This window comes from Hemitrygon akajei, chromosome 2 (genome assembly GCF_048418815.1).
Source record: "Hemitrygon akajei chromosome 2, sHemAka1.3, whole genome shotgun sequence".
NCBI lineage: Eukaryota > Metazoa > Chordata > Chondrichthyes > Myliobatiformes > Dasyatidae > Hemitrygon > Hemitrygon akajei.
In genome coordinates this window covers 87,760,338-87,777,797 of record NC_133125.1, presented here as the reverse complement: position 1 = coordinate 87,777,797, position 17,460 = coordinate 87,760,338, and the positions used below count along the sequence as shown (strand labels likewise).

At 43.8% G+C, this 17,460-nt stretch overlaps 1 protein-coding gene across 6 annotated transcripts in view; it reads left to right on the top strand.

Annotated features, from left to right (window-relative positions):
• bin1a (bridging integrator 1a) overlaps positions 1-5,303 on the top strand; it is a 151,320-nt gene extending 146,017 nt beyond the window's left edge. For all 6 annotated transcript variants that reach the window (XM_073025509.1, XM_073025545.1, XM_073025536.1 and 3 more), the window contains 2 exons: positions 1,386-1,487; positions 3,181-5,303. In XM_073025509.1, coding sequence (XP_072881610.1) covers positions 1,386-1,487; positions 3,181-3,288 — 210 coding nt within the window. In that variant the 3' untranslated portion in view covers positions 3,289-5,303. The remainder of the gene's footprint in view (positions 1-1,385; positions 1,488-3,180) is intronic.
• Positions 5,304-17,460: the final 12,157 nt, after the last annotated feature.

Below are 17,460 nucleotides of genomic sequence, written 5' to 3'. Positions count from 1 at the left end.
GAGCTGCTTGTGGACTACAGGAGGAATGGAGACAGGCTAACCCCTATTGACATCAATGGATCTGGGGTTGAGAGGGTGAACTGCTTTAAATTCCTCGGCATACACATCACTGAGGATCTCGTGTGGTCTGTGTGATGAGAAAAGCACAACAGTGCTTCTTTCATCTCATCCTGTTGAAGTTTGGCTGAGTCCCCAAATCCTAAGGACTTTCTCCAGGGACACAGCTGAGCATCCTGACTGGTGCATCACTGCCTGGAACTGTACTTCCCTAAATCGCAGGACTCTGCAGAGAGTGGTGTGGACAGCCCAGTGCATTTGTAGATGTGAACTTCACGCTATTGGGGACAAGAACGAGATCTAGGTGTTCTTGTACATCAGTCAATGAAAGCAAGCATGCAGGTACAGACGCAGTGAAGAAAGCTAATGGCATGCTGGCCTTTATAACGAGGAATTGAGTATAGGAGTAAAGAGGTCCTTCTGCAGCTGTACAGGGCCCTGGTGAGACCACACCTGGAGTATTGTATGCAGTTTTGGTCTCCAAATTTGAGGAAGGACATTCTTGCTATTGAGGGAGTGCAGCGTAGGATCACAAGGTTAATTCCCGGAATGGCGGGACTGTCATATGTTGAAAGATTGGAGCGACTGGGCTTGTATACACTGGAATTTAGAAGGATGAGAGGGGATCTGATTGAAACATATAAGATTATTAAGGGATTGGACATGCTGGAGGCAGGAAGCATGTTCCCGCTGATGGGTAAGTCCAGAACTAGAGGCCACAGTTTAAGAATAAGGGGTAGGCCATTTAGAACAGAGATGTGGAAAAACTTTTTCACCCAGAGAGTGGTAGATATGTGGAATGCTCTGCCCCAGAAGGCAGTGGAGGCCAAGTCTCTGGATGCATTCAAGAGAGAGTTAGATAGAACTCTTATAGATAGTGGGGTCAAGGGATATGGGGAAAGGGCAGGAACGGGGTACTGATTGTGTATGATCAGCCATGATCACAGTGAATGGTGGTGCTGGCTAGAAGGGCTGAATGGCCTACTCCTGCACCTACTGTCTATTTACAAAGACAGGTGTGTAAAAAGAGCCTGAAGGATCATTGGGGACTCAAGTCACCCCAACCACAAACTGTTCCAGCTACTACCATTTGGGAAACAGTACAGCAGCATAAAAGCCAGGACCAACAGGCTCTGGGACAGCTTCTTCCACCAGGCCATCGAACTGATGAACTCATGATGATACAATGCAGATCTGCAAATACAGGTTACTGATGACACCTGACGCTGGGCTCAGAAATAAGTTATTGTATCAATGAAGAATGAAACTTCCTGCCGTGAATTTACAATGCACAGTTAAGTTATAACTCCCATTTATTCTTGTGGCAGGTCAAGGCTCTGCATGATTATAATGCAACAGACACTGATGAACTAAACCTGAAAACTGGTGATGTTGTTCTCGTGGTAACCTATGAAAATCCAGAAGAACAGGTGAGCAAAGCTATACTTCTAATGGTTTTAATAGCCACAAACGGCCTCTTCGTAATTGCGGGAGACTTCGTTCATGTTGTTGTTTTCTTTTTGTGTTCTTTATGCTTGTGTGTTTTTTATATACTGCATCAGATCTGGGCTAACGATCACTTTGATCCCCTTTACACTCGTGTACTGAGAAATGGCAGTAAACAATTTTGAATAAAACTAGTTAAGCCACAATGGAATACTGTATTCAATTCAGGTCATCTTATTGAAGGAAGGATGTGAAGCTTTAGGAGAGGGTGCATGTGCTCTAGGGAGATGTTAGTACAAATTTGGGTTGCTTTCTCTGACCTCTCAGTGGCTGATGGAAGTTATGATTGAGTTATTGGCTGAGCATTTAGCCACTATCTTTATCCCAGAGTTGAAATGTCTGATACTAGAAGGCATGCATTTAAAGTGTGATGGGGAGCATTCAGAGGAGATGTTTGGGGCAAGTTTTTAGTGCTGGGTGCCTTGTATGCATTGCCAGGAGTGTTGTGGAGTTTAATGACTCTTTGGGAAGCACATGAATGTGAACTTTGTGTAGGCAGAAAGGATCAGTGTAGTTAGCTGTTTAATACCATGGGCTGAAGGACTGTATTGTTCAATGCTTGAATTTCAACGATAGTTGAATGTTCTAAAATGGGAATGTGAAATGGAAGTTCAAATTTCAAAGTAAATTTATTATCAATATACTAGCTTACTATTCATTGCAGACATTTACAGGAAAATAAATGCACTCAAAAAACTTGTCACATCAGATTAGAAACATTTTGCAGAGGAGAGTTCATGAAGTCTGTTGGCGGTAAAATATGAAGTAGGTTGACCCGAAGGAATCCTATATACAGCAATTTGATGTTCTTGTTGATTGAAGGATAAAAGTTGACTGTTCAAGGAGTGGCTGAGAAAAAGCACCAGCTCTTTGAAAGAGCCAAGCTGCATTTTCAACCCAAGAAGGGAATTAAGTGTTTCTGCACCTGAACTAGAATGCAGCACCTTTTGAATGGGTAGTACTCCTTTAGTACAGCACTGGAAATCAGGATTCCATGTGCACTGTTCTGAACTAGGTCTAGCATCTAGTGCCCAAATTTCTTCTTCTGTAGAGATGTACAAAATTGAGGGTTATGGATAGGGTAAATGCACATAGGCTTTTTCCACTGTGGGTTTGGAGAGATTAGAACTAGAGGTCATGGTTTAAGATTGAAAGGTGAAAGGCTTAAAGGAACTGGAGGGGGAACTTCACTTGGAGCAGTGAGAGTATAGAACAAACTGCCAGTAGAAGTAAAAGATGCAAATTCGATTTCAAGATCTAAGAAATTTGGGCAGGTACATAAATAGAGGGGTATACACTCCAGGTGAAGATTGATGGGACCAGGCAGAATAGTAGTTCAGCATGGACTAGATGTGCGGAAGGACTTGTTTCCTTGCTGTATCATCTATGATGCTATCAACTAATTTCACTTCCTTTATATAAACAGTTCTGATCACTGTGTCGTAACCTCAGACAGTGGAAATCAGAGTTTACCCACTTTAGAAAGCACTGAGGTGTAACATAATGGAAAGTACTACATTGCTTTTCAGTCATTTCTCTGTTGTGTCCCAAATGTAATATCCCATGAAAGTAAAATCTGTCTGCATTGACTGTCTTTTGCTAACAATTTCTTCACAGGATGAGGGCTGGCTAATGGGCATAAAGGAACTTGACTGGATCCAGAAGAAAGATCTGAAAAGCTCGAGGAGAGTTTTCCCAGAAAACTTCACTGAACGAATTCAGTAACTGGGTTGTGTGTGGGAGGCCAGTGAGGTTGGAGGAAGCCCTGCAGCGGAGCAATTTCCCCTCAACTCCTTGAAGGAGTACAGAAGTTGCCATCACAAACAATGTTCAGCGTTTACTGATTCTGGTTATGGTGCTTCAGCCAGATCCCTATGCTCATGGGCATATCTGATCCCTGGAGTGACCAGGTCTTGTAGTTTAAACTGGCCACTTGCTATTGTTTCCCATTGTTGCATGAAATTCTGTTGTGATCATATGAGTGTAAAAGAGTCAAATATATCAAAGGATGTCTAAGTTGAAGGTAGGAGAAAATCCAGTGTTTGTAAAATAACAAGTCTATTTTTGTGGTTTTTTTTTTGAGGCAGTGAATCGTTTGGGTTACATTGTCCTTTTGGGCAATCACATTCAACCTATAGGAAACACTCCATTTAAAATGGAATGAGCCAGGATGGGTTTGGGTGAGGGGGAAAACCAAACGGTGTGTGGTTACTTTACCCAGTCTGCACTGGATTTCCTCTGTAGTCCTACCCTCTCCATCATAGTGACAGCTGACTTTGAGAAAGGGATGCACTTTTATCCAGTTATCTCATTATCTTTAGTCCTTTTTTGGCAGAAGCAGTGAGTTTATGAATTGAATGATAGTAATTGTGGAGTATGGGAGAACCAGAAGAATATTGACGGTCTCTAATGTATGGGGTGTAGTGATATTTTGGGGAGAAATATTGAAATTGTGTTCAAACTGGTTTCTCCTCGTTTCTCTTCTATTGGCACTTTGTAGATGTCTTCCATTTGCAAGCTCCAATATTGTTAAAACACATTGTTATTGTGTGATTTTCTTTTTTTTTTGCTTCCCCTCTCCTGCCAAGTCATTCACCCAAATATGCAAGTATAATTGATTACTGAATACCTGCTTTTTTTAGACAGCTGCAGTTATGATACCTGGCATACAAACTAAATTACAGTTCACTTTGCACATCTATTCAGATTTTATCCTTAAATTTTTTTTCCTTTTTTTTGTTCCTCCCCAATATCAAAAACACTCGACTGATGTTTCTCAAGTTTTCACCACAAAAGTGGTCATTAACATGTGCACGTTACTTCTATTTTCATCAGCCCATTAAGGCAATGCCAGTTCTGAGCAACTATTTCCCCATAGTTTCTGTTCAACTTGCATCGATTCATCACCTTTTTCTCCCACTACACTGGGGGTGGGGTGGGGGGTGGGGGGTATCTTGCACAATCCAATTAACCTAAAGCCAGGAAAAACCTGTGGGGACAACATGAAGACTCTGCACAGTACTTGAGATCAAGACTGAACGGGAATGGTGAGCAGAGGGGCAGTCATACCACTTGCAGAGACTGTTCGAATACTAAGGGGTGGGAGATGCCAAGCCAATCCCATCTCACTCTGGAATTCTTAGTTGCACTCTTCGTTCCATCCCAGACAAATGCCAGCTGCTCTTCTCTGCCCTGTATCCTGTGAAATGCAGATCTGCCTCATCAGTGCAAATAGTCAAAGATGTTGATCATCTTTTAGTTTTTTTAATGCTGCCCTAGCCTCTGCAGGTTGGTGGTCAATCATATGGATCCCTTGATTACGCAGTATTTTAATTACTAAGTTATGCAACCATTTATTATTGAGTTGTACAATCAATGGTTTTGTTTACTCCAGCTAGCCATGTATTTGTAGTTATGTATTTGTTTAATGTGAGACATTGCTGCCATGTGTGTGTGTGTATATATAAAGTTCTCTGATGGTCTGAACATTCTGACATTTTCAGTGTTCATTGCATCTGTCTATGAACAATAAAGGCATTGATACCATTGGTAACACATGGCATGATGCTCTCTGGCATCTATTAATTTAAATATTTTACTTGGTTGCAAGCAGCCAATGTTAGATTCTGTGTGGCATTCCAGAACCCAAAATGACTGGCAGTGCTGTCTGTTGTGAATTTTGAAATGCTACTGTATGTTCATTACCCAACAACAAAGTAATAAAATTGATCCTTTGCTTCCTTGTGGTTCTTATTGCTGAGCGGCTTAGTTGAAGACACCTTGCTTCAGATGTCTTGACTGTGAAGGCAATTGTCATCTTTAACCTCTTCCATTGCCCTGAACTGCTTTGCAACAATCTAGTTTCCCACAGCATGGTTAGAGATTTCTTAACCTATTTTGGAAAAGGAAGAAGATGAGGATTTGCTTTATTTGTCACATGTCCATCAAAACTGTGAAATGCATCGTTTTTGTCAAATCAATGAGGTTTGTGCTGGAGGCAGTACACAAGTGTCGCTGTGCTTCTGATACCTACACGGAATGCCCACATACCTCTACATCTCTGGAATGTGGAAGGAAAGTTGAGAACCCATGTGGTCATGGAGAACATTCAAACTCCTTCCAGACAGCAGTGGGGATCAAACCCAATCTTGCAGCTGGTGCTGCAATTTAATGAGCTAACAGCCACACTACTGAGCTGTACCATACTATGCTTAAAGAACAAATATTGGTCGGAACTGACCTGTGAGAACTTTAAATTCACCTTGTCTTTTAATGATTGGTCTCCTTTAGGGACTGGGACCTCTCATCTGGGTTCTGGGGTTCAAAGTCACTTTAAATATACCCAATGTCTTTACCTCCACAGCCATCTGTGGCAATGAATTCCACAGATTCACCACCCTCTGGCTAAAGAAATTCCTCTTCATCTCTGTTCTAATGGGACATCATTCCATTTTGAGGCTCTGCCCTCTGGTCCTAGACAAGAGAGGAAACATCCTCTCCATCTCCACTTGAGGCCTTTTAATATGTAGCGGCTTTAGAAGAACACAAGGTCATCTGCTAATCTTAGACAATTGGAGCATACCACACTGTTTAACAGATAATTGTTGATAATGGCCTTGACACTAACTCTCCTTCCTGCCCACATTTCAGAAAATGTGCTCAACTTCCTGCAATCTAATTGGCCTCAGACTTCAATAACTTCAATTGACAAAGCAGTCACTGGGCGTAGGGAATTCCAAAGGTTGTGACGACCACAAGCAAAGAGGTTTGCTTAGCTGAGATGGTAAGCTTCTATCATGAAACAAATGCACTTGTATCAGAATCTGTTGTCCACCCAACTGGATGCTGCAGATGAGCCTGAAAGAGATGCCACCACCAAGTCAACCCCAGACTTTTGGAATTCAGGAGGCTGTAGAAGTTTGCTCCTCCATCTCATGGACTCTATGCAGTAGTGCCTGGGATAAGAGGGCATGTGTTTAAGGTGAGGGTTCCCTGCACCCCTGTCCCACTCTCACACAAAGGTGGTTGTCTAGAATGAACTCCAGAGCTTTGGCATTTGCTTGGAAAGGAGAGGTATGGCAGGAAATGCAGCCAAATGGGATTGGCAGAGATGGCCATAATCAGAATGGTCAAGCTGGGCTGAAGGGCCTGTGTGATGGAGTATGCAGTGATCTATTAAAGATGCGGTATTAAAGTCCATAAAATGTAGGATGCTTGGCCCATTGAGTCTGCTCTGCCATTCCATCATGGCTGATTTATCCCTTACAATCCCATTCTCCTTGTAACCTTTGACACCCTTACTAATCAAGGTATCAACCTCTGCTTTTAATACAACAAATGCCATAGCCTCTCCAGCTGTCTGCAGCAATGAATTTCACAGGTTCAGAATCCTAAATCATTAGGATTTTTTACGGCTTATTTCACTCTGTTGGACTCGATTTCATTGGCCACTTCCCTGACTTGCTATGTTCAGCCTCTGCTTGGATAACAAGCATTCAACTGCTTAGCCAAATGTATGACTGGATCCAACAGACAATTCTGCAGAATAGCCACCTGGGTGCACCAAAGAGCTGGTGCACAAAGATGCTTGTGTCTGCTTGTAGGGGTTTTATTGCTATCACGTATGAACAGTCTCTCTAGGTTACAGATACCTACACCCTTTGAGAGAGCTCCCAAAAATCCCACCCCCAAAGTTTTTGTGATATTTATATCAGTCTTGCGAGCTTTCGGTTCTATTTATTCCTATAGTTTGCAGGTTTGGTTTGTATTCTTGCATGTATTGTCTGACTTGAAGTCACACAGCAAATGCAGTTGGGCCAGCGGTGGCTCGTTAGGCCTGAAGCGCCCATCCAGTGTCTGTAGAGATAAGTTGCTGCATAGTGTTACTGAAAGTGGCAATAGGTTGTAGTTCTCGGTGGCATGGTAGTGTAGATGTTAGAGTAAGACCAGTACAGTGCCAACAGCCCGGGTTCAGTTCTGCCACCGTATATACATGTAGGAGTTTGTATATTCTCCCCATGATCGCATGGGTTTCCTCCCACATTCTGTACGTGTCCAGGTGAGGTTAATTGGTGACATTGGTGTAATTACACATTGGGCTTGATTGCCTGTTACTGTGCTGTATCTTGAAATAAAAGAAATCAACAACTTAACCCCTCAGCCCGCTACTATAGGCCAAACCAAGATTCCCTTCCAAGCCAGTCCTGTTTGTACCTGACGGTGTGTCTGTGCTCAGCGTGTGCAACTACCCACGTGTCTATGCCCAATTCAGGTAGCTGTCCAAGTGCCTTGTAAATGATTATTGTACCTGCTTCAACCAAGTCAAGTCACTTTTTATTGTCATTGCGACCATAACTGCGGGTACCGTACACAGTAAAAATGAGAATGTTTTTCAGGACCATGGTGCTAAGTGAAACTGTACAAAAGCTACACTAAACTGTGTAAAAACAACACAGGAAAAAAAAGCTACACTAGACTACAGACCTACCCAGGACTGCATAAAGTGCACAAAACAGTGCAGGTATTAAAATAAATAATTAACAAGACAATAGGCACAGTAGAGGGCAGTAAATTGGTGTCAGTCCAGGCTCTGGGTATTGAGTCTGATGGCTTGGGAGAAGAAACTGTTACATAGTCTGGTCATGAGAGCCCGAATGCTTCAGTGCCTTTTCCCAGATAGCAGGAGGGAGAAGAGTTTGTATGAGGGGTGCATGGGGTCCTTCATAATGGTGTTTGCTTTGCGAATGCAGCATATAGTGTAAACGTCTGTAATGGCGGGAAGAGATGATCATCTCAGCTGACCTCACTATCCACTGCAGGGTCTTGCGATCCGAGATGGTGCAATTTCCGAACCAGGCAGTGATGCAGCTGCTCAGGATACTCTCAATACAACCCTTGTAGAATGTGATGAGGATGGGGTGGGGGGGGGGGGGGAGAGATGGACTTTCCTTAGCCTTCATAGAAAGTAGACACGCTGCTGGGCTTTCTTTGCTATGGAGCAGGTATTGAGGGACCAGGTGAGATTCTCTGCCAGGTGAACACCAAGAAATTTGGTGCTCTTTATGATCTCTGGAGGAGCCGTCGATGTTCAGCAGAGAGTGGTCGCTCTGTGCCCTCCTGAAGTCAACAACCAACTCCTCTAGCAGCTTGTTCCATGTCCTCACTGATCTCTGGGTGAAAAAAAAATTGGCCCTCTGATACCTATTGAATCTTTTCCATCTCACCTTAAACCTCTGGCCTCCAGTTCTTGACAGACAGGCATACTTTATTGATCCCGAGGGAAATTGGGTTTTGTTACAGTGGCACCAACCAAGAATACTGTAGAAATATAACAATACAAAAACATAAATAATTAAATAATAATAAGTAAATTATGCCAATTATTATTTCAATTATGAAATAAGTCCAGGACCAGCCTATTGGCTCAGGGTGTCTGGCACTCTGAGGGGGGAGTTGTAAAGTTTGATGGCCACAGGCAGGAATGACTTACTATGACGCTCAGTGTTGCATTTCAGTGGAATGAGTCTCTGGCTGAATGTACTCCTGTGCCTAACCAGTACATTATGGAGTAGATGGGAGTCATTGTCCAAGATGGCATGCAACTTGGACAGCATCCTCTTTTCAGACTGAAAAAGTTCCACCCCCACAACATCACTGGCCTTACGAATGAGTTTGTTGATTCTGTTGGTGTCTGCTACCCTCAGCCTGCTGCCCCAGCACACAACAGCAAACATGATAGCACTGGTCACCACAGACTCGTAGAACACCCTCAGCATCATCTGGCAGATGTTAAAGGACCTCGGTCTCCTCAGGAAGTAGAGATGGCTCTGACCCTTCTTGTAGACAGCCTCAGTGTTCTTTGACCAGTCTAGTTTATTGTCAATTTGTATCCCCAGGTTTTTGTAACCCACACCATGTCCACACTGACCCCTTGGATGGAAACGGGACACCACCAGCTCCTTAGTCCTTTTCACATTAAGCTGCAGATGATTCTGCTCACACCATGTGATAAAGTTTCCCACCATAGCCCTGTACTCTGCCTCATCTCCCTTGCTGATGCATCCAACTATGGCAGAGTCACCAGAAAACTTCTGAAGATGGCAAGACTCTGTGCAGTAGTTGAAGTCTGAGGTGCAGATGGTGAAGAGAAAGGGAGATGGGACAATTCTCTGTGGAGCCCCAGTGCTGCTGACCACTCTGTCTGACACACAGTGTTGCAAGTGCACATAATGTGGTCTGCCAGTCAGGTAATCAATAATCCATGACACCAGGGAAGCATCCACCTGCATCACTGTCAGCTTCTCACCCAGCAGAGCAGGGCGGATGGTGTTGAACGCACTGGAGAAGTCAAAAAACATGACCCTCACAGTGCTCACTGGTTTGTCCAGGTGGGCGTAGACATGGTTCAGCAGGTAGACGATGGCATCCTCAACTCCTAGTCGGGGCTGGTAGGCGAACTAGAGGGAATCCAAGTGTGGCCTAACCATAGGCCGGAGCTGCTCTAGAACAAGTCTCTCAGGGTCTTCATGATGTGGGAGGTCAATGCCACCGGTCTGTAGTCATTGGAGCCACTGGACTGACTTCCCAAACCTGGGGCAAATATGAGCATTGTTCCTCAAATTATACACACCTCTACAAGATCACCCTTCATTCTCATGTCATTTATTGGATGCCGCCCTGTTGTTTTGGCTCACTTACAACTACCGATGAGACTCGAAGCCAGGAGCTAGAGCAAAGCCAGCACTTGAAATAAACCTTCATTCTGAAAATGATAAAAAAAAAGCCTATTGGGCTATTGAGACTGCCCTGCCATTCTGTCATGGCTGATTTATTATCCTCTCAATCCCATTCCTGCTTTCTCCCCATAATCTTTGATGCCCTGACTAAGCAAGAACCTATTACCTCTGCTTCAAATATACTCAACGACTTGACCTCCACAGCCGGCTGTAGTAATGAATTCCACACATTCATCACCCTCTGGCTAAAGAAATTCTGCTTAATCTTTGTTCTAAATAGACATCCCTCTACTCTGAGACCCCTGGCCTTAGACCTCCCCACTATAGGAAACATCCTCTTCATAACCACTCTTTAGACAGGTGACTGCAGTTGTGAGAGATGTATGGCATCACTAGACTGGTACGACATCTTCCTCAACTTTGACCAGCCATCAGTCAATTAGTCATCTGGAGGTACACTGAAGAAGAGGGTCTGCAGACGTTTGTGCTCTGATCTTGCTGACCGTGACCAGAAGACCTTCAGCAACATCCATTACAAACCGGTGGGCTTCAGGATCCATTGAAATTGCAGCCATGACTCTGTCTTCATTTTCAGTACCCTACTGATTCATAAGTCTGGAGAGGCTATTTGCCTGACTAAGTTCCTGGGTTGATGTGTACTTGGTTTCAAAATCGTAGGTGAATAACTTTGTTGTCCAACATTGTAGATGTTTAGCTGTATACATCAGAATGCATTTCTTAGTCCCAAAGATTGACTCAATGGTTTGTGATCAGTGAGGAGGGTGAGGCACCTGTCTTAATGGAACTTGTGGAATTTCTTCAAAGCAAAGACAATTCCCAAAGCTTCTTTCTCAATTTGTCCATCATTCCTTTCTGCTGTAGTCAGTGATCTGGTTGCATGCATGACAGCTTTTGGGAGGTACCAGGGAAGATATGGGAAATGACAGCTCCTACTCATGGTTGGACAAATCCATCCTCACAACAATTGGCAACTTGAAGTTAAAATGCATTGAAAGAAGGTCAGACGATGACATATTCTTCACCTGATCAACAGCTGATTGGCATTGCTTGGATCATTTCTGCTTGCACCCTTGTTGAGCAGGGTGTTGAGTGGCTCCCTCAGCCAGTGCATTGCTGGGAGAAATGCCAAATAGTGACTGCATAAAGTGCTGACATCTGATGGTGGAGACACCTTTAAGATGGTGATGATGACCATGCTCATCCATGATGGATCTCAGATACTTGATAGAAGACATCAGGAGGCTGCATTTTTTCTGGCCGAAGCTGCAATCCAAAGTCTTGTAGTTTGTTCAAAACATGGTCCAGATGTTAGCATAGTTCTGTCTGATCCATGCCCATCACCATGATGCCACCAAGGTAAGCGTTAACACCATCAGTACCATGCAACACGGTGTCCATAACCTGTTGGAAAATTGAAGGAGCTGCCTTTACTCCAAAAGGCAGACAGAGGGAGAAAAACAAACCTTTATATGTCCTAATGGTGAGAAGCTCCTGTGAATTTTCCATCACATCTACCTGGAGATGGGCTTCAGCCAAATCCAATTTCACAAAGTAATGATAATCATTCACTTTTGCAAAGAGATCTGCTGGTAATGGGTACCTGTGTGTCTCCAGCTGTGAAGTCTGTACGCAACCCTCACTGTACTATTGGCTTTCTTGATGATGACTTTTGGAGCTGCTCTATGTGAGAAGGCGACAGCTTTGATCACACCAGATTGTTACATGCGATCTAGTTCTTGCTCCATGTTTGGTGGGGCTGCATGTGGTACTGGCCTTGCATCTGGATGGACAGGGACAGAGTTTAGTACAGCAGCCTGAGCCCTGAAACGTTGCTGCCTTTGCCATTGTTGTTGGATGGTCTCGCATACTGAGGGTGGCATGGCATCAATTGACGTGGTTGATGTCTTTGTACAAACCCATCCAGAGGGATGCTCCAGAGATCAAGTTTGTCCGTACAGTCAATGCCAAGGTCATTCAGATCTGGCTGGTCCGTAGGTAAAGCACACCATTGATTTGTTACTGTTCAGCTTCACCGTGCAGTGCAGTTTGCCGATCAGCTGGAGTGTGCCACCTGATACACTGCAGGCGGAGTGATGATTTGATGTGACTGGTGGGGACCCAGGTGCCCGCCATGTACTTTATGAGAAATAATGCCATGCCAACTTATAAATACATTGACGTACCGTCTCCTGGGGATGAAGTCAACTTTGAATGTGACCATTAAATTCCTTGTAGAGTTTAATGGCTTTTGAAACTTTGTGTCCTTGTGTTTCACTTGCTAAAGGACAGCAAAACCTTATTTGTGACCACGACGTTGGCATTCACTGCAAATGTGTTTCTTGTATTAAGTTTCTTGCATAATGCCATGCACCACAGTTCTAACAAGCTGTGTTTGGCTGCTTGGAGACCTGCTGAGTGATGATGTCTGGTCCATTGGAGACTGCATATGACATTGTTCTGTTCAATCAGGTTGGAATTGTGTTTCTGGCTGATTAAGTGCTGACATTGAGTGACAGCTTGTAAAGTCATACCGTGGTCTTGCTCCAGACAGGCTAGGAACCGTTTATGAATGACAATTTGTAGAGTCATAGCAGGGTTTTGCTCCAGTCTGGCCAGGAAGAGCTGCCTGAAGACCACAAATAAAAATCACCGACGTTTGAACTGTGACTCAGTTATATTGCCCAGCTTGAGCTTTTCACATTCCTGACTGACCACACTGGCAAATGTGATGAAGTCATTGGTGTTGTGTTTCGCAAGTCTCTAGCCATGGCAGTAAAGTCTTAGCTGTTGGACTGCTTTCTCAAATGATAGATCTCGCAGGTTCTTAATGAAGTTGAACTAACGCTCAAGGTTCAGCAGTACCCAATTTTCTGATCAAAGTGTGTGACTTCAATGCATGATCTTTAGCCTTTACTGGTGAATTCAACCCGGAATGTATCTTTCAAACAATGATTCAAGTATAACTTCCAAAGTGGCATCGAAATAGATGCAACAACTGACTTGCGTGAATTCTGTTCGGTGGTTGACACCAATGTCGTTTGACTCACTGGTTTCAATTAACTTTAGCTGGGCCACCTCAAGTCGAGCTTGTTGCTGTTGCAGAATTGCACACAAGTCTCCTGCTTAAGTTGCCGTGTCAAGATAATATAGCACCTCTTCGCTAATTTGTTGTGTTCGGTTGTCTATAGCTACTGATGAGACCCAAAGGCAGGAGAAAGATCAAAGCTGGAACTCGAAATAATATTCATTCAGTAAAACCACACAGCTACAAAAATCTCAAAACTCAAAAACGCAACAACACGTCCCAAATCATGAAATGGTTTACCCAAGAGCATTAACATGTTGATAGGGACAAGTGGAAGTCAGGTGTTAGTTGGTTGTTTTGGCTTGCCATAACAAGTCCCAACCTACTTAACTTCTCTCCAGAGCCCAGTCTCTCAAGTCCTGGCACCGTTGTCATAAATCTCCTCTCACTCTTTTCAGCTTAATTACAGTTTGTGTGTTACTGGCTAGCAGTACTGTGAAATAACAATGGGACAACCATTAGGCTCTATGAGTCATAGAAGGGGAGTCATGAGTCATGGGAAAGTGATGACCCCTCCCTGTTAGAGTGTTTGTGGTAACTTCTTAAAAAATTCTTTCTACTTTTCTTCTAATATTTGTATGTCTGTACACTTGTAATGCCACTGTGACACTGTAATTTCCTTTGGGATCAATAAAGTATCTATCTATCTGTCATTAAGTAAGGATGTAGTGCTGAGGCTTTATAAGGCATTGGTTAGGCTGCATTTGGAGTATTGTGAGTAGTTTTGGGCCCCTTATCTGAGAAAGGATGTGCTGGAATGGAGAGGGCCTAGAGGAGGTTTAAGAGAATTATTCCAAGAATGAAAGGGTTAATATCTGAGGAGTGTTTGACAACTCTTGGCCTTTTCTCTCTGGAGTTTGGAAGAATGGGGGGGGGGGGGGGTGGGGGTTGTGATCTTATTGAAAGACCGAGATAGAGTGTACGTGGAGCGAATGTTTCCCATAACAGGCGAGTCGAAGACCAGAGGACACATCCTCAGAATAGAAGGGTGTCCTTTTCGCACAGAGATGAGGAGGAGTGTCATCAGCCAGAGGGGTGGTGAATCTGTGGAATTCATTGCCAAGGAAGGCAAATCATTGGGTATATTTCAAGTGGAGGTTGATGTGTACTTAATTAGTAAGGGTGTCAACATTTATGGGGAGAAGGCAGTAGAATGGGGTTGAGTAGTAAAATAAATTAGCAATGATTGAATAGAGAAGCAGATTCGAATGGCTAAACAGCCCAGACCTGCTGCTATGTCTTATGGTCTTAATGACATCTTTCCTGTAGCGAGCAGACCAAATCTGAACACAATGTGCCAAGCTCAGCCTCACCAGTGTGTAGATCAACTGCAGCCTCTACCCTCACATCTCCTTTGAAATGACCCCCTCTCACCTTAAATACATGCCCTCTGGAATTAGACATTTCAACCCAGATGCAGAGAAAAGGACTGCCCTAAACTACGCAGGGACAGTGTTTGTGTCATAGATCTTTGAAGATGACAAGTTGAGAGAGTGGCTGGAAAACTGTTGGACCCTGAGACTCATCAAGATGGACTGTAAAAAAAGTACAGAGACATTCTGTGAAATCTGTCATAACAAAAGAAATCTGCCGTGGTGACACTACCCAGACAGGACATTAATCTGTGGCCTTTCCAAAAGGTGTAAAGAGACCAGGGAAGGCCTAAGGTTATAAAGAACAAAGCAGGAATTTAAAGCTTTCTTTTGGTTGGGACCATGATTCACACGTGATGGAAACAGGATCTTTGGCCTTTGCTGTTCACTAATCACTTCTATACTAATCCTCTTCTAAAAAACTCCCCCTACGTTCTCATCCATTTACCCCAGTGTCTGCCACTCACTGGGCCAACGTACAATGGCCAATTAAACTCCCAGTCTGCATGTCGTTGGGATGTGGGAAGTGCCACACGGTAGTGTAGTGGTTAGTGTTCAATTCCTGCCACTGTCTGGAAGGATTTGCACTGCGTGGGTTTCCTCCCGGTGCTCTGGTTTCCTCCCACAGTTCAAAGACCTGCACGTTAGTAGGTTAATTGGTCAGGTGGGTGCAATTGGGCGGTGTGAGCTCATTGGGCTATAATGCCCGGTCGCTGTGCTGAATCTCCAAATAAAACATCAACCGGAGCACCCAGAGGGAACCCCTGCGTTCACAGGGAGAGCACGCAGGTTCCAAGAGGTCTCCCTGCTGTGAGAAACTTAATTCAGATTGCATCCTTCGCTGGAGGGTGTCACTGAGGGAAGCTGTGCAGGGGGTAACAAAGTGCATCGAATGATCAGTTTTTATCCATGGGAGAAGCTGAAATAATTTCCCAGTCCAGTGAGAAGAGTCAGCACAGTGTCAGAGCTTTAGAGCTGATCAGGCACAGGGCTCAATCCTGAACATGTGGAGTTCCCATCTTCACCCTGTGACAACATGGCTCTCCACCCAGTGTTCCCATTTTCTCCCACAACCCAGTGATACTCATTTTCAGAAGACGTTAGAGCAAGGGAGTAATGCTGAAACTTTGTAAGGCATTGGTCACAAACGAGAACATTTACAGCTGCTGGAAATCCAAACAACACACGCAAAATACTGCATCTATGGAAAAGAGTATTGTTGACATTTTGGGCCAAAACCTTTTATGAGGCATTGGTCTGATTATGTTTGGAGCCGCATGTCTACCTAAGGCTATGTCCACACTACGCCGGATAAATCCGTAATGGAAGCTTTTTCTCTTCATTTTTACCCTCTGTCCACACTGAAACAACGTTTTCGTTCCCTGAAACCAGAGCTTGTCAGAAACGCTGTCCAAAGTGTGTATTTTTGAAAATGCCGGATTGGCTGGATTAGTGTGGACAGGGTAACCGGAGAAATCTGAAAATGCTGTCAGACGGCAGCGCGCTATTTCATTGTTTTCTTGAACACAACCTAACAATTTCAGAACAGATGGCAACGAGACTGAAGCCAGAAGAGTTAGAAATGTACTCACCAAATACTTTGACCCATAACTTACTGAATAAATAAGTATACTCACTTTGCCCTGTTTTCTGTCTTTGCTTGTATGAAGGTGGTTTACCTATTTATGCAAGTACTTCTCTGACAATAGATGTGTAACAGCCTAATGTAACATTGTATAGAAATACAAGATAACACTGATGCACACATGTTCTATACATTTAGCAGTGTGCTTTATTAATGCAACTGTTAGTCAGTTTTTCAATGTTATTCGTCAGCCGGGTCAATCTGTCCGTGAACTCCCTGTCGGTTGCCTCCAGACGCTCCAGTATTTGTTTTTTTTTTACTTTTAAGTTCTCCTGCACGAGAGCCAACAGCTGTCCGTCGTTTTGAGTTTTTCTAGTCTGTAACTACACAAACGCGCACTTTCACAGCGAGATTCAACACCAAACATGTCGCTTGTTTTCAGTAGATGTGTCCTGCACATGCCCAGTAGGAGGAGATTCGCCGAAATCTCCATCTCAATGTGGATAGTGATATTTTCAAAAACGCGTAGTGTGGAAGCCTATCGTTTTTACGCGAAACTGGCGTTTTCAAAATTATCCGGTCTAGTGTGGATGTAGCCTAAGGACATGCTGGCATTGGAGAGGGTCCAGAGGAGGTTCATGGGAATGAAAGGGTTAATTTGTGTGGAATGTTCAACAGCTCTGGGCCTGGAGCTCCTGGAGTTTAGAAGAGTGAGAGGAGAGGGAGGGATCTCATTGAAACCTACTGAATATTGGAAGGCCTAGATAGAGTGGGTGTTGAGGAAATGTTTCATACAGTGGGGGAGGGGGGTAGTGTGGTCTAGGACCAGAGGGCAATAGAAGGGCATCCCTTTAGAACCAAGATGAGAAGGAATTTTTTTTTTGCCAGAAGGTGGTGAATCAGTAGAACACATTGTCACAGATGACTATGGAGGCCAAGTCATATTTAAGATAAAGTTCGATAGGTTCTTGTTCAGTAAAAGTTTCGACGGTTACAGGGAGAATAGAGGGGAATGGAGTTGAGATGTCTTATAGTTTTATGGACATGCATGTTGGTTAGTTAATTGGCCTCTGTAAATTATCCCTGGTGTTTAGGTGA